Genomic DNA, 26,426 nt, shown 5'->3' with positions numbered 1-26,426 from the left:
TCATCTCTATAACTATATCCACTCCATGCACCTTCTCCCAGACTCCCAATGCGGTTTCCGACCTAGCTACTCCACCCACCACCAACTCTTCCGTCTCATCCAGCTGATCTCCAGTAACTATAATCAAGTCCATCCTACACTCCTGATCACATTTGATTTTCATTTCGCTTTTGACTCTGTATGGCATGATGCACTCATCTTCAAATTACACCTCTTCTCTCTTCCCCAGTCCTACATCCATCTCCTTTCATCATATCTCACTGATCGTTCTGCAACCATTCACATCCAAGGCCACCATTCCTGCTCCTTCCACAAGAGTATTGGCATCCCCCAAGGCTCCCCACTGCTTTTTCTTCTATTCAACATGGACATTCCACAGCCTCAACCCCCATACATCTATTACAGTTCGCAGACAACACAGCTATTCTCGCTCCATTTCCATCTGTCCAAAGCATCAACCAGCATTTCCAACCCTTCCTTAAATCCTTTGTAAAATGGTGTGATCGCTGGCACCTCCGGCTCAATCCCACCAAAACCCAGTCCACCCTTATCTGTCCCCATAAACGCCACCTCTCCATTACACAGAATCCAGAAGAACTCAAGCTCACCATGCTCAAAACCGCTATCCGCCCCCAAACCATCCCTCAAATACCTCAGAATTATCATCGACGAACACCTCACCTTCCGCCCACACTTCTTTCATATCAAGACCCGAGCCCAGCAGAGATCCCAGCTGCTCTGCCGGCTTGCCAGAACCAACTGGGGTCTCAACTCCCAACTTCTAATCCATACATACACATCCTTCCTTAGCTCATTCATCACATATGGACATCCAGCCTGGCTCGCTGCAACTAGCACCAACCACCATCTCTTCTGTTCACTCCTATCCATGGAGAGAAGATTAATCCACATCACCCTCCGCCTTCCCCCTCTCTACCACACGCGTCACCTCTACAACATATTCCCAATACCAAAACTTGATGTCCACACCTCAGCTATATTCCAACGCTTCATCCAGCACTCCCTTGATCAAGAACATCCCCTCATAACACAACTCTTCCAAGTTCCCCTCAAACGCCCTCTCCGAATCCTCACCCCAATTCATCACTTCCAAGTACTCACAGTGCCCGCAGATCGGCCGGTCCAGTACAAACCGTCTTCAGTATTGGACACCCGGTTACGGATCATCTTTTAAGCCAAGGGGCTATCAGAACCGCTCCACTCTCACATGGTACTCTCATCTTCAAAATATGTATTAATGTATTGATGTAATCATTTATTACTGTATTTATATGTATGTCTTTATCATCTAGTACTATATTATATTAACTAAAGTAGGCTTATTGTATTATCTATCTTTCTCTTTGTATGTCAGTTAGTAAACATGAAGCTCAATGTTCATTTCATGCCTAACAACATTCACACCCAGGTTTATATATGCCCCCCCCCAAAAGAAAACTTGTTGAACAATGTATGCATATATCTATACCAATATTATAAAAAGGAAAAATTTGTATATTTGTTTGTAACGGCTAGACTCAAAAACTAAAAATTACTTCACCTATAGAAAGCTACATTGCCAGTGAGTAACATGGGCTGTATTTTATTTTCAAAACAATTTGAGGTTAGGGGTGATGGGGGAAGATATAAAAATATAGGCCAATATATGCGAAATCAAATTTGTCGTACAAGAACGAGACAAAGCTCATTTTCAGCTCCTTGACATAAAGAACAAAACTCGGTGAGCCCTATGGGCCAGAAAATCATATTTTAAGGCCCTAAAACCAACTGTTATGGAGATATTGGAACGACACTCTGATAAAGAAATGAACTGCCGTTAACCATGGCAACGTCAGCTTCAGTATTCTTATAGCAGCGAGATTATGTACAATATATCACAAAAACCTAACATGTTACAAAGATGAAAACTGGTATTTAGAATCTCCTTTAAAAATAAAAGAACATAAATTTTAGTTTTCAGAAAATCCATTTAAGGGGTGAGGGCAGGGGTGAAAAGAATTGAGGAAGGAGTTGAATTATTTATATGAGGGTACATATATCTCAGAAACTGAAGATGTTACAGACGTTAAAAGTGTTACTTGGAATCTCTTGGAATGAGCACACTTTCTTTTTTGGAAAATCCACTTAAGGCGGTGAAATAATAAAAAGGCGGGTGAATTTTTAAAACAAGTATCTTCTCCTTCTACCGCTTTTCCCACACCTGTGGGGTCACGGGTCCAAAATGTGTAGCACATGTGGATTTGGCACTGTTTTACGGCGGGATGCCCTTCCTGACGCAACCCCCCCCCCGTGTGTAGGAACATAATTACTATTGCGTGTTCCTGTTGTGTTTGGTAATATGGTGTGCTGAGTGAATATGAAGAGGAGAGTGTTGGGAAAAAAAACACAAACAACCTGTCCTTGAGCCAGATGAATCAATCACACGCAATTAAAACCTCTGACCCAGCCCAGAATCGAACCCAGAACCCTGTGAACCAAAGACCTCAAGACTGATCACTCATCCAAGGAGTGAGGCAGTTTTTAAAATGAGTATATCTACAGTATATCTCATAAACTTAACATGTTACAGATATGAAGATTGGTATTTGTAATCCCCTTTAAAAATAAAGAAACACATACTTTTTGTTTTTGGAAAATGAACTTAAGCTGAATTTTGAAAATTGAAGAAGGAGTTGAATTCTCTTTATGAAGATACTTATATCTCAAAAACAAAGATGTTAAAGACGTGATAATCGGTATTTGAAATCTCCTTTAGAAATAAAGAAACCCAAACATTTTTTTGACTTAGAAGGGGACTGTTTCTCACATGTAGAGTTCCAGATGTTCCAGATTTAGCTCTGCCAGTAGCTGGGTCATCTCACCCCTGAAAGGCAATGCCACAAATGTGGTTTACAAAGAGGTTCTGGGGTAAATGAAATGCAATTTTTCGATGAGTGTTTATGCTTTAGGGATTTTCAGATAATATCTTAGTGCAGTACCGAAGAACAATACATTTTTATCAACTTACCAAATCCTCGCGAGCGAAGCCGTGGGTGACAGCTAGTATTAAACATATAAAGTCATGCTGTTATACACCCTATGGAATTACAGTACAATTAATTTAAAAAATAATAAAATAAAAAAATTAAAAACTCAGAAAAAGGCCACATCACCCTTTCCTATCTCCATCACATTTCGCACACACTTACCCACCTTCCTGTTTCCACACAACCTCCATACATCTGCAACTCTTGGCCGGAGTGAGGGCGCAACCCTCTTGGTGGCCTGCCTCACCCCCTCAGGGTGGAGAATGAAAAAAGAAGTGGTTTCCCCGTTGCTTTCCTCACCAAGCCAGAGTTGCTGTTACATATCAGTCTGCCAAGTCCACTGAAATGCATACACTAACTGACCCTATGACAGGGACTGGCTACTTAAGTAAACAGGAAGTAACTCACCTTAAATGGTAGCTGAATGACCTGAGCATTCCAGTCACGGATCCTGGCATACTTAAACCGCCCTCTGGTGTACATCATGGACACGTTGGCAATCCTCCCACTCAACAGCTCGAAGGGTTCCATTGATGTCAAGTTCTCTGGGAAGGGCACTTGCCAGCTGCCCTTGAAGTAGGCAGTGGTCAAGAGGAACAGGCGGGTCTTATCATCAATCGAATCTGGATCAGGACAGATTGAAACACAATCAAGGCATTGGAATATGCAAATGGAATTATTATAATGAATAACCCCACTGTCAGCAACCCTTCCCGGTCCCAGCCCTTGTGAAAGGTGTGAAAGTACTTGAAGCGGGAGACACTTTGACCACCTCTGAGTAGGGGTGATCATAGGGCCGCTAGCTGAATATTGCTGATTTTGCTAGCAATTTAATATACCAGCTAATACATCGGAGGTTTCCAGTGATGCAAAGATAGAAAAAGGCTAGCACTGGGAAGGAACAGATTTTGACCTTTATGAAGGTAGAGCCTCAGCATTTTACTGGTGTGAAAATAGGAAACTATGGAAAACCATCTTCAGGTTTGCCGTTGGTCGATTCGAACCTACCATCTTCCTTCAGGTACACTACCCAGACTATATTGACGGTGTCTTGCCATCATAGTTTTAGATGCCCACAAGGTCTTCTTCCTTTCTCGTCGAGATGTGTCCATACCAGCGAAACGGACATTCGCCTAACTTCTCACTAATTGGTGCTACGCAAATCAGCCATCTGACTGTGTTGTCACTTATTCCTTGCTCATTGAGATGTGTCCATACCAGCAAAGCTGGCATTCACCTAACTTCTCACTGATTGGTGCTACACAAATCTGCCATCTGACTGTGTTATTGGTTTTGTGCTTAAAAATGAAATGTCCATGGTAAAGAGGGATTTTTCTGTACTCAGTGCTATAAAGCTCAACTTATTACTGGTCATACTACTGCCCAATACACCTTGGACTTCAGACAGATCACATACAACTCTTGTAACCTCCCTCCATTGCATCCATGCATTATTAATCCTTGTCCTTACTTATTTGTCAATGCAACTAGCATCATCAATAATTCAACCAGTATTCTGCAGATGGGATCCAAGGTACTGAAAACTATCTGCTTTGGATAATGGGACTCCATTAACATGTATAGGACCGGGGGTTGGGCAGGTTGCTATGTATTCAGTTTTCTGCAGGTTCAGATGAAGGCCAAATTAGGTTAGACAGTAATGCCATGATTGAACTTGATCTTGCAAATCTTCCCTGGTGGTGGTAGCAATCATAACATCGTCAGCATACAGAAGGGTTCACAGAACGACGTTCTGCAGATTGCGAGTAGATGGTGTCAATGACCACGCCGAATAGAAGTGGAGAGAGTGCTGATCCCCGGTGTACACCGACTGTCACAGGAAAAGTATCCAGTAGACCTAGAGAGCAACGAAGATGAGTTGTGGTATTTACATACACCATTTTGAGCCAATTAACAAGTGTTTCAGGAACTTCATGGTCACAGAAAGAATACAAAATCAGTTGATGCAGCACACAACTGAAGGAAGCCCTAGTGAAGTGTTTTGTTTCTTTCTTCTCCCAGTGCTTCTCCATTACTTGGAGGACAGAAAATATGGGCATTTGATCCATGCCTTGCAACTGATTTGCACCTTCTGTTAATTGTACACATAAGTGAAACATATTATGATTTTTAATGAGAAGAGCAAAATTATATTTTTCTCATAGTTTGCAGTCATTGTTAATGTGTTATTAAATAGATGCAACATCTCTTTTAAAGTTAAGTCAAAGTACGAATACTAATTCAATAGTAGTCTGCTATTTTACACAGCAATTATTAAAACCAATGAAATCTAATATATAAAAATGAATATTTGTTTGTTCATCTCGAATGGACTCAAAAACTACTGGACTGATTTTGCTGAAAATTTCACCAATTTGTTCTTATTACTCCTGAGAGGGTTTAGGAAGTGGTTTGAATGAAATCCAACGGCTAGTTTTTCATGATGAGTAATTTTATGTAATTAATTTAATTACAAAGCTGCATCAAGATTTGGATTGAAATTGCTGGACAGATTGTCGCTAGGCGACAGTCACTTACTCTGTATCACGACAGTCGAGTGAGAAATGCTGTATATAGGAGGATGGGAACATGCCGCCATGTTTTATGAAGTACCTTTCTTGCTACGAGGTTCGTGACCATGGCTATACACAGTATAGGAGGATGGGAACACGCTGCTATGTTTTATGAAGTACCTTTCCTCATCTCCTCCTAAATCACTGGAGCAAGTTCAGCCAAACTTGGTACATTTATGACTTACTATCTAGAGACAAACACTGTGGGGGTAAGCCACCCCTAGTACCCCTTTGGGTGGGAGTAGCAAAGGGGGAGGCATTTAAAAATAATCAAAAATAGTGTCAAATCCTTAGTTGTTGGGGTTGCTGAGATGAACAATGACCCTTAGATGCTGTTTAAGTCAAAGTTCAGCCCCCATCGGCATAGAAGTTGAGAAGAAAATGTTCAAAAATGACCGAGATTATCGATGTATGTGTGTATGTCCCAGCATAGCTTTCAACCAAACTTGGTACATACATGACTTACCGGTACTATCTGGAAAAAAAAATACTATGGGGACAAGGGGATGAAATGTAAAAATAATTGAAAATGATCGATGTTAGTATCGAATCCATAGTTTTTGGGTCACTAATATGAAATGTGACACTTTGGATGCCATATAAGTCAAAGTTCAGTCCCAACTGGAATGGGAGTTAGAAGGGGAGAAAAAGAAAAAAAACGTTTCAAGGTGCCTTTCACTGGTTTTGCTGTGTGAGACAGCGCATTGTCGTGTAACAAAATCACGTTGCCATCTCTTCTGGCCTATTCCAGTCATCTTTTGATCAATGCATGATTTAAATTGATTATTTGTTGGCAATCTTAAAGAACGTTGGAATATTTTTCCTAGTATTCCAATAATTGTGAACTAAGGTCAGACCACACTGCATATTACTGTGTAGTTGCCTTGTTAATACTGCAATCATCAACCAACAGCAGAAATAATGTGATGCACATTGGTGCCAGACATTTGTATCCTTTCTCCCCAAACCACTCCCTTGCAAATATTTATTATAAGCTTGTAATTTCCCAACTGTTCAACAGAATAATGTAAATATTACTGTGTAGTTGCCCTGTCAAACTGTGATCATCAACCAATGGCAGTAGTTAATGTTATAAATACTGGTGCCAGATACTTTGTACCGTTTCTTCCCAAACTGCTTCCATGTAAATATAAATATATAAACTTAATAATTTCCTAAGATTTTCTAATAGAGTAGCATCAATGATTCTTCGGACCACTACTGCTGGACACTGCTAAAATACCCTGTGGTTTTACACATTGGTGCCGACTACTGTATCTATAAATAAGTTAATATAACCCTTTTAAACTCCATTTATTAATGAACATTGTTTTCTCAATGAACACTGTTTCTTAATGAAATTTTAGTAACAGTTACCAACATTTCTGATAATATAACATGTCAATACTTCATATGGACCACTGCTGCTGGACACTGTCAAATACCCTGTGGTCTTACTTAGTGCAAGTCACTTATCTTTCCCTCAAACTGCCCCATGTTAATATATTAAGCCATCCTTTGTAGGACATACCCTAACATTTTGACGCTGTTATCCTTCACAACTGATAATTTACAGCGAACGGCTAATATATTGTTATCTATATCATCATTGAACATTGCTCTCTTCACTTTCCCACTGTAATATGTCAATTTTATATCTTAGTATTTACAATTTAATTACAAATCAGGTACCTGACTTATGCCTTGAGGTAGTACTATGACTGATGATGCCCTCAGAGATGGGCAAAACATGTCTCATATAGACATAATGATAAATTCCTAAATGTTTAAAATTTCTAATGTAATGAATAGGTGACAAATAAACTATTTAGCATCCTCCCTTTGACAGTCATGAGAACTCAGTTTATGTGCATGACCATTAAGAACTACCCTTGTAAGGTGAAGTACCTAAGGTGTCCACCACGTGGCTGTGACTCCTCTTCTCCGCCCACTGGTTGATACATGACGTCACACAGTCCGGGTTGTTAATGAAGTCCACCTCATCGGGAACAGACCGGAATATCTCCATCGCGGCCTGTCGGTAGCGGTCTGGAACTCCTATACCTCGCTGGACGTAAATTTTATTGTCGATATCGAATGTAACAGGCCGTTTACTCTGAAACATAGCATAAACAAAAATAAAATGGTGTATGGCTTTTAGTGCCAGGAGTGTCCGAGGACATGTTCAGCTCGCCAGGCGCAGGTCTTTTAATATGATGCACATAGGTGACCCACGTGTCATGATGAGGATGAATGATGATGAAGACAACACATACAACCAGTCTCCATGCCAGCAAAATTAACTAATGATGGTTAAAATTCCTGATCCTGCTGGGAATCAAACCCGGGACCCCTGTGACCAAAGGCCAGCACATTAATCATTTAGCCATGGAGGTGGACAGCATAAACAAATTACAGATTTAGAATTATTAATAATAATAATTTTCTAAATGAGCGACTGTCAAAAATCTTCAAAAGACACTTGTGAAGCCTCCGCGCTCCACAAGTGTGTGGGATTCTGGCCGCTCTCGCATTACTTCAGGGTGATATCATGCTTACTTAGTCTTTCAGACTTACTCTTTCTTCATTTCTTCTTTACGGGCATTCGTATGCTTCCAAATCCCTCTTCTTCTGACGAGGGACATCCTCCACATGCACTGCCACCCAATCCCAGGATTTCTGGTTTTGTAGCATCACAGAAATAATATTAGCTGGTGTCATTTCTCTTAATTCAGTTTCCAAACATCTTCTCTTTATCATCCAATAGCCGCACACAAAGAAGGTGTGAAGTACATCGTTGATGTCGCCACAGTATATGCATGCTGCATCACTCGCTCTGCCCACTCTATGCAGGAATTTCCAAAAATATCCATGTCCTGTTAAAAGCTGTGTGAGGTAATAGTTGACTTCATCATGAACCCTTTCAACCCAAATAGCCAAATGTTGTATCAGTCCCTTGGTCCATTTACCCTGAGGGTCACTTTCCCATCTGAGTTGCCATTGCCTCATCCGTTGACTGAAGGCACACTTCTTTGTACATTTCTTTTCCAGCTCTCCTTGGGTACAGTAGATTTCTTGTTGCTCCATTGTACAGAAGCTATCCTTCTCTAATATCAAGCAAATCTCAAGGATTCAGCCCAGATTTCAGAGCCATACAGGAGCACTGACTGAACTGTCGACATGAGAAGGTATCGTTTACTGGATTTCGGACCTTTAATATTTCCCATCAGTCTACTAAGTGCAGTCATGTATTTTACTGCCTTATTTGTTGCTCTCTGAATATGATTCCAGAATGTGAGCTTGGAGTTAAGTATCACTCCTAGATATTTTGTGCTCATAGATGTTTCAATTGCTAACTCTCCAACAGTCATTGGCACAAGAGTCTCGATCCTTTTCCTGGTCAGAAGAACTAGCTCTGTTTTGCATTCCACTAGTGTTAGCCTGTGACTCATCATCCATTCTTTTATGTACCGTATTACCTGGTTCAGTTTGATTTGAGCCATCTGAACATTATGAGCCACTATCAAGGCGGCCAATCATAGGTATAGCCCACAAGCTTCATATCTTCTGGCATCTCCACATTAACAAGCCATCATACATGATGTTCCAAAGATCTGGGCCAAGGATCGATCCCTGCGCTGCAAGTGTTTTGCCCATTGTCCATCTTCCGTATCATACAGCAGAGTGCGATGCTTGAAGTTGTCTCTCATTATGCACATAAGATACTGTGGTAGCTTGGAAGTTTCTTCAAGAGCTTCCAACATGTTGCTCCACCTTGCCAAATTGATAGCATTCTTCACATCCAGGGTCACAAGATGTCAATTTACAGGAATGATGATTGCTCATTTGTGCTCTTTCTGCTGTATTCACCACCTCCCACACTGCATCCATCGTCGAGTACCTTCTCCGTAATCCATGCTGGCGAACAGATAAATCCCCTGCTAGCTGAACTGCTAAGACAATTCTGGGCTGCAGAAGTTTCTCCAAGCCTTTTCCAGCTGTGTCCAACATACATGAAAGTCTATAACCACCAGGTTTTCCTTTGCTTATCAAAACCATTCGGGCCATTTTCCATCGGGGACTAAAGACACCCGCTTGCAGGAAGTGATTGTACATATTCAGCAACAGTTCTGAACAGAGTTCTGATATTATCTTTCATAGTTCTGCAGGTATACCATCTGGTCCTGGAGTCTTCTTATTTCTAAGAGAGCTATTAGCTCTATTCAGCTCTTCTACTGTGAAGAGGGGTACATCATCCAGTTCTTTATCATCGTCACAGTCAATCCTCTCTGGATTGTCGGGGAATAGTGTATCCACAATTTCTTTAATAGTTTGCAGATCCATCCCGGGGTTGAAAATTTCCCGAGTTTCTTCATTACAATCTTATAACCTAGTCTCCATGGATCATCTTCTTCTGCCTTAGCCAATGCCCACCATTTATCGGCTTTACTCTTTCTAATTGTGCTGCGGAGTTCCTTCTTCACTGACTTGTACTCCGCTGAGACTGAGGTATTCTCTGGACTGCCTCTCATCCTCTGAGCTCTGCGTTGAAGTCACTGACAATTCCTTCTCAATTCAGCAATAATAATAATAATAATAATAATAATAATAATAATAATAATAATAATAATAATAATAATAATAATAATAATAATAATAATAATAATAATAATACCATATGCTGAGACGTCGAACCTATGTATCGACATTAGTAGACTTCAGGAAAGCATACGACTCCATCCACCATGATGTGTTGCTTAACATACTTGCAGAAATGGGAGTCAATGAAAAACTGCTGGCAATTAAAAAGGAAACACTAACTAATACCAAATCCAAAGTAAAATTCCAAGGATGTCTCTCTTAACCTTTTTAGATCAAGACAGGCGTTTGACAGGGAGATGGTCTGTCAACTCTTTTTTTTTTCAACAGTGAACTTGAGAAGGTAATACAGGAGTGGCAAAAGACATTAAAAGAAAGAAACCTTTACAAACCCTTAAGGATTGGGACAAAGATAAATGGAGTGGAAATGGATTGCATAGCGTTCGCTGATGATATAGCCCTGATGACAGAAAATTTCAAAAGTGCAACAGAACAGATCAATGTGTTGAAGGAAGTAACAGAACAAACAGGTTTACAAATTTCCTTTCAAAATACAGAAGTAATGTCTAACATCGAAGATGATACGGCACAATTAAACACCAAATATGGAATGATAAACTGTGTTAATAAATTTAAATACCTTGGGGAATGGATCCAGCAAAATGGACTTGACAAAGAGGCCACAGCAGCAACAATCAAGAAAATTGAAGTCACTTTCCAAACCACCCACAACATATACAACAAAAAGTGCTTTTCTCTGAACAAAAAATTCATCACTACAACATTGTCATCAAACCAGTATCGCTGTAAGCATCTCAATGCCTTATCCTGTCCGAGAAATGTTTGGTTGCGGATTTAGAGAAGAAAGAAAGATCCTACACACCATGCATGGCCCAAACTACAAAAATATCATCTACATTAGAAATTATAGGCAAGAAATATACTCTAAGATAGAGAATATCACAGACACAACACGTAAAGGCAGAGATCGCTTCTATGGTCATATACAACGGATGATCGACTCTCGATGGATCGAACATATCTTCAGTATATTTGACTCAAAACCAAAAATGGCAATGCTATGGTACGTTAATGTGCTCTGTGCAAGATACTGCTAACTAGCTATCCTACCTGTGGTCTGTGCGAGATACTGATGACTAGCTACAATACCTGCGGGCTGTGCAAGATACTGCTAACTAGCTACCTTGCCTGTTGTCTGTGCAAGATACTGCTAACTAGCTATCCTACCTGTGGTCTGCTTGAGATACTGCTGACTAGCTATCCTACCTGTGGTCTGTGTAAGACTCTGCTAACTAGCTACCCTGTCTGTGGTCTGTGTAAGACTCTGCTAACTAGCTACCCTGCCTGTGGTCTGTGCAAAATATTGCTAACTAACTATCCTACCTGTGGTCTGTGTGAGACACTGCTAACTAGCCACCCTACCTGTGACCTGTGCAGGATACTGCTGACTAGCTATCCTACCCCTGGTCTGTGCAACATACTGCTAACTATCCTATCTGTGGTCTGTGCAGGATACTGCCGACTAGCTATCCTACCCTACCCCTGGTCTGTGCAACATACTGCTAACTAACTATCCTATCTGTGGTCTGTGCAGGATACTGCTGACTAGCTATCCTACCTGTGGTCTGTGCAAGATACTGCTGACTAGCTATCCTACCTGTGCTATGTGCGAGATACTGCTAACTAGCTATCCTACCTGGGGTCTGTGCGAGATACTGATAACTAGCTATCGTACCTGTGGTCTGTGCAAGATACTGCTAACTAGCTACCCTACCTGTGGTCTGTGCAAGATACTGCTAACTACCTACCCTACCAGTGTTCTGTGCAAGATACTGCTAACTAACAAACAGGTCTGGTGGTGGAATTACACATTCCAGCATGCAGTGAACTCCAAGAAGGTTATCAACAAGAACTGACACAATTGTAATCATGGCAACCAGTGTTCGTCATCTATGTGTACTGGGTCTGCAGCATTGTCTATACACTGCTATAAGAACACAAGTTTTCTGAGAATGAGTACCATTTACTACTTATCATACTTGTTGGTGATTTGGACATTGATGTGAAGCCTGCATCTGGTGAGGGTTCCTTTCCTTCATGCGTGTAACATACGCCCTTGAATTAAACAACCCAGCCATTCTACTATGAGGAGTAGCATGTGCTCTGGTGCTGTGTTCAGTGGCCAAGTAAACCACTTTAACAACCCAACACACCATTTCATATTGCACCCTTGAAAATTGGTTATTGGTTTGTATGGATAGAATATTTTATTACTTGGGTGGAACGATGCATAAAATTATCATCCAGGAAGGTGATTTCAACTCTGCACTGTCTGCTAGCCAGCAGGGAAACAGGTTTTTCCCGTGCCGTGTGTGCGAGTCTGGGGTTTTTTTTGTGCCTTGTTGAAGACATCAGAGGGGTGGCACGTGGACAGGAACCCGACCAGATTAAAAGCGATCAATACTTTGAGATTTTGACGTCATGATATTTAACCAATTGGACCGCAAGGTTAGCCCGATCGCAAAATCTCAGCCAATAAAAATTAATTAACAAACACACCTACGTCTTGAAGAAATAAATACCCATGTACTTGGGGAAATCTTTCTCATTCTCATTTGGTCTTTTGCTCATTCTTATTCGGCTCATTCTGTTCCGCTCATTTGCATTCGCTCAGTTGCTCAGTTGCTCAGTTGTCTACGGGAATAATTGTTCAAGCACATGTGTTACTGGAAACGGCGTATCCGACGTGGAATATTACCAGCATTCATTTGAGGAAAGACGATAAATTTTCTGCTTCTGAGGAAATTTTGTGACGCCGAAATATCGGAAACGCCGCAGTTCAGATTTCCTTAGCTTTATAAATCTGAAGAAAATTTTTAAAGTAGGTAAAAACTGTGCCATCTTGAAGAATCGAGTGTGTGTTAAGAATTATTTCTAAGACAGATCTTTTAGTTTCAGCTTTCACCAGAAGACGCAAGATCCCCAGCAATCCTGAAATATCTCGGAAGAATGGAACTTCAGCATTACGACGGAGTTTGTAATTGTCCTAAGTCCTCGTCTGCTGCAGCCATGTATCATTAAAATGTGAGGCATAATTCAGCCCGGGAGAGAATAACATCGGAGATGGAGTTTGGTTAAATATTCACTGATCATCAACCGAGTCCAGAAGCCAAGTCTACTACAGCTAAGATTTCAAATTATACTTTTCTCTATTTTCTGTTGTAATAATTATGTAGAGGTAGTCCTTGCTTGAATATTTGAGTTCATTTCAAATAGTCTTTGTAGTTAGGAATTTCACTCTTCTTTCACTGGTGTTGGTAGATTTGATGTGTGTGAGAGTGTATTTGGGACCTATAATTTGTTCTATTTGAGTGAGTGCTTCGTGACATGTTCTCACTGTCCCATGATAAGTCTAGGAAAGTGTTAAAAATATTTGACCCACGCGATAATAGTTATTAATTTATAAAATAATGATGGAATAATTTTGAATTATTTGGGACAGAATATCGACGTGTTCTGTGAATTTAGGATTTTTCCTTGAAGTTTTGTGGTTTACCATAGATTCGAGATAGAATAGGGTCATCTATGATTTCATTAAACCATAGCCTGCGATGACGCGACCGCGCGCGTATAATAATAATAATAATAATAATAATAATAATAATAATAATAATAATAATAATAATAATAATAATAATAATAATAATAATAATAATTGGCATTATTACGTTCTAATAGAATGTTTAAAGGTCATGAGTGTAATTATTACTGTGCTTATAAGTGATTAATGTGTGCTATATTGAAGTAGATGTTGGCCTGGAATATTGGTCGTGGCTTGAATGTCCACAAATTTTGCATTTACTGTTATTGGTATTTTTGAGACTTGTAAATGGATCTTAAGATAGGATTTTATTTGTGTGTCCATTACATGAGTCAGTTAAGGAAGAGAGTGTGTCTTTGAACATAATTTCTTCTTATGCAGCACATGTTGATCAATAATTTGAGATAATAAGAGATTAAAAATAACGTAATCGTGACTCATAGACCGTATGCGCGAATGTTTATTTATCTGCGACTGTAGGCAGTTCTATGGAATTTTTAGTGATGATTTATACTTTAAAATTATCCTGGAACATCGTTGTGCGATCTATTTCATTGGAAAAGTGATAATCCTGTCACAATCACACGTCAGACGATCGAAATGGTAGCCCTTGTCTGATATTGTCATCGAGAGAAGCTCTCATATTTCAAATAAAATTTAAAAATAAAAATCAAGAGATAGGGTTCGATAAATCTATTGATAATATTACCGTGGACCAAAGATTGAATGTGAGATGGATGAATGACTGATTTTATTTATAATTGTGATTTCCATGGTTATATTTCGTCATGATATGTGTACGCTGAGCGCGTAAAGTTTCGATTATTTTGTTGTTTTGTGGCGAGCATATTTGGCTCAATTATGAATCTTTAAGTGATTTTATGACGGAATAAGATAGATTAGGATCTTTGCTTCGAGGGAAAATACTTAAGCAAGGATCGCGTCAATGAACTAAGCTCACAAAATGTAAAATGTTTAACGCTACAATGCGAGAATTTTGAGTCTTTATTGTGAGTTGTGCACAACACTAGGTCAATTGACATAAAAATAAGAATCGAATGAGTTGGATATTTGATTTCAAAATAATTTTATCATATAATTTGAAGCTTAAATAATTAATTAGAATAATATTTAATTGATAGAAATGATTTATTTGATTTTTCGTCTGATGTAAAAAAAATTGACTCACGGTTAAATGAATCGAAGCGTATTGTTAATTTAAATAATAATTTAAAAAGGGAAATAATTCAGATTTTTTATATTTTGAGATAGGATTTTCTCAAATAATAATTTATTTCATTTCCTAAGACGATTTATTAAGACCCACTTTCGTATCTTTACAGAATGAAATTTAATGGAGAACTGCGGGTGCATTCCAGCAGGGAAGAGATAAATATTTTATTTCAAGGTTTTGAGAATATTTATAGAATCTGGAAAGTGCTGATATTTTATTTAATAAATGTTAAAACCCATTTCTTTTTAGTGTTTTCATTTGTTGTCAGTCCTTAGATTGTCCCTGACCCCTATAATTTAGCGTTGCCTGTAAGCGAACGTTCCGCCTCTGGGACTTTTGCTTACCGGCTGAGCTGCCCGGCAAAACGGGGGCAATATTTAACCTACCACAGCCCTTTACTAAATATAAGTAACATACTGAATATATGAACTCGCTCTCTCCAAGATTCTATGCTTTTCCATGCACTAAAATAATGTACGAGTGCTTTTTTATTTTATTTTATAGGCAGTCTGCAGCCGGGGATGGCAGTGCACCTGTCATGTGGACATTGACCATCTTAGTATGGGCATTGCATTGCCGCATTTGGACATGGTATTCAGCAATGGGGTGAGGCCTGTGATGCAGAAAGTAACTGCATCTTATCCCAAAGAGTTGCCAATCACTTTCTTTATAATACTGCTGCGGTTCCAAGTTTCTGACTGGTGCTTTCTGTAAGTCAGAGAGTGATCCAAGCTGGGAAATAACATGTAGACAACTTCGACATTGCAGCACTCTTGGCAACAGATGGCTGAAAGTCTACACAAGTGGTGACTGAACTACATCATAGATCTCTCATGGCAACTTGAAACAACAGCACAAGATGAACTTTAAAAGCAGCTCCTTTAAGAAACTTCTGATCAAGAGTTCACATCTTTCAAATAAACACAGAAGGCGTATCATATGATGTAAGGTGATTATATCAGCAAATTAACCATTGATCATAACACTGACTTTATAGTCCAGCAAGGAACTCACCGGACTGAAGACAACCTTGACATCAGAGGGAAGATCACAGTGTACAAAATGATAGCAAAACTTCCATCATCCATCCATGGATCCATTTTATATGTCAAGGGCAATTTCTATAATATTAAAGATGTGACTTGCTGATATTTAAGCAACGTAAAGCTGAACACTGCTGAGCTAAATGGCCAAATTACTGCATCGAAATATAAACTACCTGACACAAATTAGACAACCTCCCCCATGCCTTTGTTGTCTAAGAGACTGACAGCCATCATGGATCCCTGGGCTACATAAGCAATTGAGGAGCGTTTTTGCAAAACTTAACATTTGCAGCAAACATCATTTTACAGGAAATGTGTTTTTTTTATTTTCACTTAGAAGCATATGCATGAAACTTAAGGTGGATGAGGTAAGATTAGAAGAAGTTTTATCAAAAGTTGATATATGCAAATATTCTGGTAAAGTGGAACTTCACAATAATACTCTAACTGAATTATACACTTTTGTTTATTGTATTATTTACTTATTTTTATTTTTGTTACTTTGTGAATAATATTTTTTTGAATATTTATTCATTTTTTAGCTCCATTGTCATACATTTTATAATATAGGCTACTTGGTATTGTAAGATTACATAATATTATTAGATTCTAAAATACATAGCATCAAGCAATGTAACATAAAACAAAATAAGGTATTAACCTATATTATCAATCCTATTGTAATGAATGAACACATTAAAATCACACAGGTTAAATTAAAATTAAGTCTTACAAAATAGTCTACTCAACTCATCAAAACACATAGCCATCAGAAGCCTGTTACTTGTCTTGTGACATGACCCTGTAGAAATCCACAGCATCATCCAGTATTTCAAAAAATTTCAACAGAGGTTTGAACATGTTTCTTCTTTTTTGTGCTCACCATATTTTTCTTTGGTAAAACAGAGGATTTCTAAATGCTTCAAGGCTGGATTTCATTTTCAGAACTTCAACTTTCACTGGGTATGCGAAGTAGGTATCCTGTACTAATACAGAGACTCTCTTTTGTCTCTTATTATACGTGATAATATGTTGACTATTCATTTTAAATGGCAACCTAGTTCGTAGTACCTTCTGTGAACTCTCTTTTATATCTTTGATTTCCCACTCCCTGCTCAGAATTTTAAGGGTGCCATGTTTCTCTAAGATATCATAGTATTGTTTGGAAGACAGTATATTTTCCCCGTCTTCTGTAAGATTTCTTAATTCTACCGAATACTCTGTCTGGATCCATGTTGCTGTGTCCCCGAATACGGAAGAAATGGAGAATATTATTGAATAATGTACTTTTTTCCCCAAGAAAGCAGTAAGTGTGGCCAGGATGACACTGTTTTTGTTTTGGCTGCTACAAGAGTCTGAGAATAAATGTATCGTGGTAGGGCCATCATCGTGCAGTTTCTTTTCTAGGTTAAAAAGAAAGTCCAATAAAGCCGAAGCAACTTGGTTGCAACCTCTTGAGGATTCTGTTTCTATCTGAGAGATATGATGGTAAATATCCTCTCTTAGACTTTCCTCTGCCGTGATGTCTCTCTCTGCATTTATACCTTTTGATGTGACTTTTAATGGCAACCGTTATGTCCTTGTGTTCCTTGCCTGTTCTGTTACCACCTCGATTTTCCTTAGGTAACTTCCCAGTATGATGAAACCTACTAGCCAGATAAGATAATCTGTCCTTTGTCATGCCAGAAATTCCTTGAAAATTTGCAGCACAGACAGGAAGTATTTCACCAGTTTCCTTCCTAATGCTGTACTTCACAGAAAGAGTTTCCTTCTTCCTAGCACTTTCAATGTTCACTACCCTGCGCTGAGGTGCGAAAATGTGCATATACTTCAATATAAACTTGTCTTGATCGATCTTGTTTAAAGAAGTCACATGATGATGGAATTCAGTGATATCTTCATAGCAGAGTTCAGCAGCTTTGCATCGTTTTAGCCTTTTACTTTTATACTTGTGGGCAAGTCTATGAGTCCATGAATGCATTTAATATTAGGAACGTTTTTTATTTCTAGCCAGCTTTCCAGGTACTCTCTTCTTGTATCTAGACTTTCTTCCACCGACACATTCCTGAACTGGCACGCCAGTTTCAGAATATTCAGATTCATTATTCATACTGTTGAAGATTGAAATAGTCCCTCACACAGTAACTTGTTTAAAACTTCTTAAGAAGTGAGTTTCATTTTGTCGACGACAATGAGGGCTAATCGCGGGAACATGTGGCATGCAGTTCCAAGAATACATCCTTTCAATAAAGGAGTCCGGCATTCCATTGTTCCACAGAATAACACTTCCAATTATCCATGAGAATGTAACGTGATTAATAGTTAACTGCATTTATCAAGTTTTGCTTTAACTTTCCGAGAGCATATATCGACTTTTGCAAAAACCTAGTGATTTCAACCACTTCTATACACGGCAAACATCGACTTATGCAAAGGATGATTGCACAGGATGGTGAGCAAGGTCAAACTGATAACATTGGCATGCATAACTCAATTTTGAAAATTTTTGCATATATCGAGTTTTGATAAAAAACGCTCCTCAATTATGAAAATGCCGAGAAAATGGCTATGTGAAGTGTAAGACATGACTTATATCCAATAAGGAAATTAAAATACTTTGGTCAGCCAGATGGTGAACAGGCACCAACCCTGATCTGGTCTTTCTCTCTGCAGATGAGGAGAAACTCGTTGCTGATCACACAAGGATCACTTTCAAACGAGCCAGCACCACCATTTAATCATGAGTGTTGGCCTCGAAATTCCAACTTTTAACATCTGTTGACAAGCTATATGGAACGTTAACACAGTGGGGAAGTAGACAGCAATTTGCGATCAACACCACTCATACCACAGCATTTTCCATATTACTACAACCATAAATGAGACTGGAACTTCGGGGGAAGCTACGTTTTGTGCTGGCCTGTGCCAAGACACAGATATAAAAACACTATATCCATCAAGAGATAGGAACAGCTAGATAAAGAGAGTGGAAAGTCATTTACTAGGGGGAGGATTTTATTGACCCAATAATATTAAAAAATTGCAAGCAAATATGACCTAAACACAATTCCAATATGACCTTACATAAGTATTTATATGTATAAAAATGTTATCATGCAGTATAGTTAAATCAATCAATCAATCAATCAATCAATCAATCTTTTAGGGCAGTCTCTCAGGTGGCAGATTCCCTATCTGTTGTTTTCCTAGCCTTTTCCTAAATGATTTTGAAGAAATTGGAAATTTATTGAACATCTCCCTTGGTAAGTTATTCCAATCCCTAACTCCCCTTCCTATAAATGAATATTTGCCCCAGTTTGTCCTCTTGAATTCCAACTTTATCTTCATATTGTGATCTTTCCTACTTTTATAAATGCCACTCAAACTTATTTATCTACTAATGTCATTCCATGACATCTCTCTGCTGACAGCTCGGACCATACTACTTATGATATATGGCCAAGCAGGCATCAATTTTTGGTAAGAGACAAAGTCTTTCATAGTGCATTGGCACTGCCGGTGGCTCCAAGTGGCCTATACAGTGGCCTCCACAGTATGCACTAGCCAGCGTCTTGGTAGGTGTGCTAGGTACCAACTAAAGAGCCCAATCTCAGGAGTGAGTTAGCTGGAAAATTTATAATGTCCAATAATGGACCATTTATATTGGTACATACCACTTAGTCGAGCAGCTCATCTTCTTTCTCCCAATTCTTTCCAGCCCAAACTTTGCAACATTTTTGTAACGCTACTCTTTTGTCGGAAATCACCCAGAACAAATCGAGCTGTTTTTCTTTGGATTTTTTCCAGTTCTTGAGTCAGGTAATCCTGGCAAGGGTCCCATACTCTGGAACCATACTCTAGTTGGGGTCTTACCAGAGACTTATATGCCCTCTCCTTTACATCCTTACTACAACCCTTAAACACCCTCGTAACCATGTGCAGAGATCTGGAGCCTTTATTTACAATCCCATTTATGTGATTACCCCCAATGAAGATCTTTCTTTATATTAACACCTAGATACTTATAATGATCCCCAAAAGGAACTTTCACCCCATCAATGCAGTAATTAAAACTGAGAGGACTTTTCCTATATTTGAAATGCACAACCTGACTTTTAACCCCATTTATCAACTTGCCATTGCCTGCTGTCCATTTCACAACATTATCGAGGTCATTTTGCAGTTGCTCACTATATTGTAACTTATTTGTAACTCTATACAGAATAAAATCATCCGCAAAAAGCCTTACCTCTGATTCCACTCCTTTACTCATATCATTTATATATACAAGAAAACATAAAGGTCAAATAATACTGCCTTGAGGAATTCCCCTCTTAATTATTACAGGGTCAGATACAGCTTTGCCTACTCTAATTCTCTGAGATCTACTTTCTAGAAATATAGCAACCCTTTCAGTCATTCTTTTGTCTAGTCCAATTGCACTCATTTTTGCCAGTAGTCTCCCATGATCCACCCTATCAAATGCTTTACACAGGTCAATCGCGATACAACCCATTTGACCTCCTGAATTCAAGATATCTGCTATATCTTGCTGGAATCCTACAAGTTGAGCTTCAGTGGAATAACCTTTCCTAAAACAGAACTGTCTTCTATCGAACCAATTATTAATTTCACAAACATGTCTAATATATTCAGAAAGAATGCCTTCCGAAAGCTTACATTCAATGCATGTCAAACTTACTGGCCTGTAATTTTCAGCTTTATGTCTATCACCCTTTCCTTTATACACAGGGGCTACATAGCAACTCTCCATTCATCTGCTATAGCTCCTTCGACCAAACAATAATCAAATAAGTACTTCAGATAAGGTACTATATCCCCAACCCATTGTCTTTAATATATCGCCAGAAATCTTGTCAATTCCAGCCGCTTTTCTAGTTTTCAACTTTTGTATCTTATTGTAAACTAGCTGATGTACCCGTGCTTCGCTACAGGATTCTCAGAAAGACTGACTTGGTGGTTTTCCTAACTGAATTCAACATAGGTCATTACAAAAATGTCAGTAGGAATGTAGCGACTGAAAGCAATGTTATAATATAAAATTCTCGATCAAATGAAAAACTGCACACTTTCTCACTTTCAACGAACAGTACTACGGTGCCGATCTAACAATCCAAAGTTCCAGAGCTGAAATAACCAGGTCGCAGAATGCTGTGAACACTCCTCTGTCGTTATTCCATTAAATATGCACACTACTCATTCCAATCAGTGCCTCAGAGTAGGGATTGAATAGCTCGGTTGCTATGATGAACCAGTGTGTTACGTATCAGTAATATCAGAAAATGTATGAACCAGAGGAATGGCATGTTAAGAAGAAAGTTATCTAACTCCCCAGCTACTTCCCGCCAATATACAGGCAGGTTGTTACACTCGGTACGACCAGGCGAGTTGGCCGTGTGGTTAGAGGCGCGCACCTGTGAGCTTGCATCCAGGAGATAGTGGATTCGAAGCCCTCGGCCGGCATCCCTGAAGATGGTATTCCGTGGCTTCCCATTTTCACACCAGTCACACCAGACTGTACCTTCATTAAAGCCCAGGCCGCTTCCTTTACACCCCTATTCCTTTCCTATCCCATCGTCGCCATAAGACCTGCCTGTGTCAGTGCGACGAAAACAAATTTTAAAAAATCTTGATACGCTGCAGTAATCCTATCTATCGGGGATGATTGGAAACAGAATACCAAAAGCACATCACAACAAACAATGGTCAATGTAATGTTATTGTTGATAAAGTTTATGAGCTTTCTATATTGCAGGCCTTCACATTAGTTTTCTTTCAACTCTTACAAAATTATTTATATCATAGACTGTAGTTCCTTATTCTCAGACTTTACATACCTTTTTTCACTAAATGCTGTTTACCCATTTTCCCGTGACTCAGCGCTGATATGAACTTAGTAACAAAAATCCAAATTCATGAATATCTCTGTAATTATATGCAGTACGGTAACAAAGTATAAGACATAAGTGATCGGAAATTTAATAAGTTCTTACATAACTACTACTAACTTACGACATAACTAAAGTTATGTTAGTTATATAGTATTTATCGATACGACCACTAATAATATGAATAACTTACATGAATTACATTTCAGGCCTTCCCCTAAACTACCATTTCACTCAGCGTGAATAAAATAATTTATAGCCTAGATTGTAGTGGTTCATCACCCGACTTTACATTCCGATTTTCATCAAATTCTGTTCAGCCGTTTTCTCGTGATGCGTGTACAGACAGACAGACAGACAGACAGACAGACAGACAGACAGACAGACATTATGGAAAAGTGAAAAATGCATTTCCTTGTTACTGTGGATATGGCCGATACAGAAATACCATTCTTTTCAAATTCTGAGCAATGTACAGACAAAACTCTTATTTTATATATATAGATGTTACTGTTATTATATGTAAATTTTAATACTTCTTTAGCATTAGTCTTTTTCTCTATCTGGACATTATCCTTGTAACCAACAATCTTTACATACTGGTGACTGAATACTTCTGCGTTTTGAAGATCCTCACATACACACTCCTCTTGTTCATTAATTATTCCTGGAATGTCCTTCTTGGAACCTGTTTCTGCTTTGAAATACATATACATACACTTCCATTTTTCACTAAAATTTGTATGACTGCCATTTATGCTTGCCATCATGTTATCCTTAGCTGCCTTCTTTGCTAGATTCAATTTTCTAGTAAGTTCCTTCAATTTCTCCTTACTTCCACAGCCATTTCTAAATCTATTTCTTTCCAGTCTGTACCTCCTTTTTAGTCTCTTTAAATTCTCTATTATAATAAGGTGGGTCTTTACCATTATTTACCACCTTTAAAGGTACAAACCTGTCTTCACATTCCTCAACAACTGCTTTAAACCAATGCCAGAGTCTGGTTACATTTTTATTTAACGTTTTTCACCGATCATAGTTACTTTTTATAAACTGCCTCATGCCTGGTTTATCAGCCATATGGTACTGCCTAATAGTCCTACTTTTAAGACCTTCCTTTCTATCACATACACTTTTAACAACGACAAAGACAGCTTCATGATCACTAATACCATCTATTACTTCAGTTTCTCTATAGAGCTCATCTGGTTTTACCAGCATCACATCCGGAATATTCTTCCCTCTAGTGGTTCCATCATTTCCTGAATCAGATGCACTTCCCTTATTAACTTATTTGCCATTTGTTGATCACACTTTCTGTTGTTCGCATTACCTTCCCAATTGACATTAGGTAAATTGAGATCACCCGCTACAATCATGTTCCTTTCCTTATTGTTTCCCAAATAGCTAATTATCTTATCAAATAATTCTGAATCAGCATCTGTGCTACCCTTTCCCGGTCTATACACTCCAAAGACATCAAGTTGCCTGTTATCTTTAGAGATGAGCCTTACACCTGGAATTGCATGTTTGTCATCTTTAACTTTTTTGTAGCTTACAAATTCTTCTTTCACCAGAATGAATACTCCCCCCTCCTACCATTCTTATCCTATCTCTATGATACACACTCCTGTTCTGTGAGAAAATTTCTGCATCTGTTATATCATTTCTCAGCCATGATTCAACTCCTATTACAATATCTGGTAAGTATATTGAACCCATAATTCTACAAAATACACTGACTGACAGAGCAAATGCAACACCAAGAAGGAGTGGTCAGAACTTTATGCCAATTGCAGGGTAGACTGACGTCACTGAGGTATGCTCATGATGTGAAATGCGCCGCTGTGCTGCGCACGTAGCGAACTATAAATGGGACACGGCGTTGGCGAATGGCCCACTTCGTACCGTGATTTCTCAGCCGACAGTCATTGTAGAACGTGTTGTCGTGTGCCACAGGACACGTGTATAGCTAAGAATGCCAGGCCGCCGTCAACGGAGGCATTTCCAGCAGACAGACGAATTTACGAGGGGTATGGTGATCGGGCTGAAAAGGGCAGGTTGGTCGCTTCGTCAAATCGCAGCCGATACCCATAGGGATGTTTCCACGTTGCAGCGCCTGTGGCGAAGATGGTTGGCGCAGGGACATGTGGCACGTGCGAGGGGTCCAGGCGCAGCCCGAGTGACGTCAGCACGCGAGGATCGGCGCACCCGCCGCCAAGCGGTGGCAGCCCCGCACGCCACGTCAACCGCCATTCTTCAGCATGTGCAAGACACCCTGGCTGTTCCAATATCGACCAGAACAATTTCCCGTCGATTGGTTGAAGGAGGCCTGCACTCCCGGCGTCCGCTCAGAAGACTACCATTGACTCCACAGCATAGACGTGCACGCCTGGCATGGTGCCGGGCTAGAGCGACTTGGATGAGGGAATGGCGGAACGTCGTGTTCTCCGATGAGTCACGCTTCTGTTCTGTCAGTGATAGTCACCGCAGACGAGTGTGGCGTCGGCGTGGAGAAAGGTCAAATCCGGCAGTAACTGTGGAGCGCCCTACCGCTAGACAACGCGGCATCATGGTTTGGGGCGCTATTGCGTATGATTCCACGTCACCTCTAGTGCGTATTCAAGGCACGTTAAATCCCCACCGCTACGTGCAGCATGTGCTGCGGCCGGTGGCACTCCCGTACCTTCAGGGGCTGCCCAATGCTCTATTTCAGCAGGATAATGCCCGCCCACACACTGCTCGCATCTCCCAACAGGCTCTACGAGGTGTACAGATGCTTCCGTGGCCAGCGTATTCTCCGGATCTCTCACCAATCGAACACGTGTGGGATCTCATTGGACGCCGTTTGCAAACTCTGCCCCAGCCTCGTACGGACGACCAACTGTGGCAAATGGTTGACAGAGAATGGAGAACCATCCCTCAGGACACCATCCGCACTCTTATTGACTCTGTACCTCGACGTGTTTCTGCGTGCATCGCCGCTCGCGGTGGTCCTACATCCTACTGAGTCGATGCCGTGCGCATTGTGTAACCTGCATATCGGTTTGAAGTAAACATCAATTATTCGTCCGTGCCGTCTCTGTTTTTCCCCCAACTTTCATCCCTTTCGAACCACTCCTTCTTGGTGTTGCATTTGCTCTGTCAGTCAGTGTATATGAAAGTTTGCTACAGAAACTCACGTACCGGTAACGTAACATTCTATGGAATATGAAAAAAATATGACTTTATATAGCATTGAGTTGAAATATGATCAGTATCTCAGAAAGGACCAAAATATGACTTTTAAGGCAAAATAAATATCCCGTAATTTTCTTCAGAACACTTACATATATGCTTTTACATATGGTAGTTAGAAATCAAAGAAAGTTATAAGAACAAATATGACATTTTATAAAAATCTGCTCCTTAGTAGTTACTGTTCTGAAAAAGGGAGGAGCCATACATGATGTGGAACTATGAAGAACAATGCAACTCACCTCAAGACAGGAAACAAGGGCTCCAAGTGCAAGGAAGACTTCTGGATTAACATCGTAGTAGAGCAGTCCCTCAAGTAGTTCTTGGGCTGTGTCCCCTCCAGCACCCATCCAAGCCATCGTTAGCACAGCCTCGATCCCAAGAGGTGACACTGCCAGGTTCCCCGACTGGCTACTGAGAGCCTGGAAAAGACATACAGTGAGTACTAACATCCCTTTACTAGCTCCTATCTTGCCAGGAGACACTGCCATGTTCCCTGACTGGCTACTTAGATCCTGTATATAAAAAAGAACTAACCCCATGATAGAACAGCCCTGAAGGACCTTGGCCAACCAAGCGCTGCTCAGCCCAAAGGCCTGCAGATTGCGAGATGTCACGTGGTCAGCACGACGAATACTCTCGGCCGGTATTCTTGGCTTTGTAGACCAACTAAGAGCCTATATATATTTGCTTTTTGTTTGTTTGTTTGTTTGTTTGTTTGTTTGTTTGTTTGTTTGTTTGTTTGTTTGTTTGTTTGTTTGTTTGTTTGTTTGTTTGTTTGTTTACTTATTTAGTGTATGGCTCTTTGTGCTGTGAGGGTCTGAGGACATGTTCGGCTTGCCTGCTGCAGGTCTTTCTTTTTTCTTTTTTTCTTTTTTTTTTTTGCTATTTGCTTTACGTCACACCGACACAGATAGGTCTTATGGCGATGATGGAATAGGAAAGGCCTAGGAATGGGAAGGAAGCAGCCGTGGCCTTAATTAAGGTACAGCCCCAGCATTTGCCTGGTGTGAAAATGGGAAACCACGGAAAATCATCTTCAGGGCTGTCGACAATGGGGTTCGAACCCACTATCTCCCGGATGCGAGCTTACAGCTGCGCGCTGCAGGTCTTTCTATTAGACACCCATAGGTGATACGCATGTCTGGTTGTGAGATGA

The 26,426-nt window shown here is 39.8% G+C and overlaps 1 protein-coding gene across 2 annotated transcripts in view; it reads right to left on the bottom strand.

Annotated features, from left to right (window-relative positions):
• The window catches only part of LOC136875682 (serpin I2), a 160,103-nt gene that overhangs the window by 35,672 nt on the left and 98,005 nt on the right, over nt 1–26,426 (bottom strand). For both annotated transcript variants that reach the window (XM_067149237.2, XM_068228102.1), the window contains exons 2-4: nt 25,510–25,689; nt 7,529–7,736; nt 3,456–3,670 (exon numbers count right to left, since the gene is read on the bottom strand). In XM_067149237.2, coding sequence (XP_067005338.2) covers nt 3,456–3,670; nt 7,529–7,736; nt 25,510–25,689 — 603 coding nt within the window. The remainder of the gene's footprint in view (nt 1–3,455; nt 3,671–7,528; nt 7,737–25,509; nt 25,690–26,426) is intronic.

The sequence above is a fragment of the Anabrus simplex genome, chromosome 6 (assembly GCF_040414725.1).
Source record: "Anabrus simplex isolate iqAnaSimp1 chromosome 6, ASM4041472v1, whole genome shotgun sequence".
In the NCBI taxonomy this organism is placed as follows: domain Eukaryota; kingdom Metazoa; phylum Arthropoda; class Insecta; order Orthoptera; family Tettigoniidae; genus Anabrus; species Anabrus simplex.
Note: the sequence above shows the minus strand (reverse complement) of the source record. Positions and strands in the feature narration are given on the sequence as shown.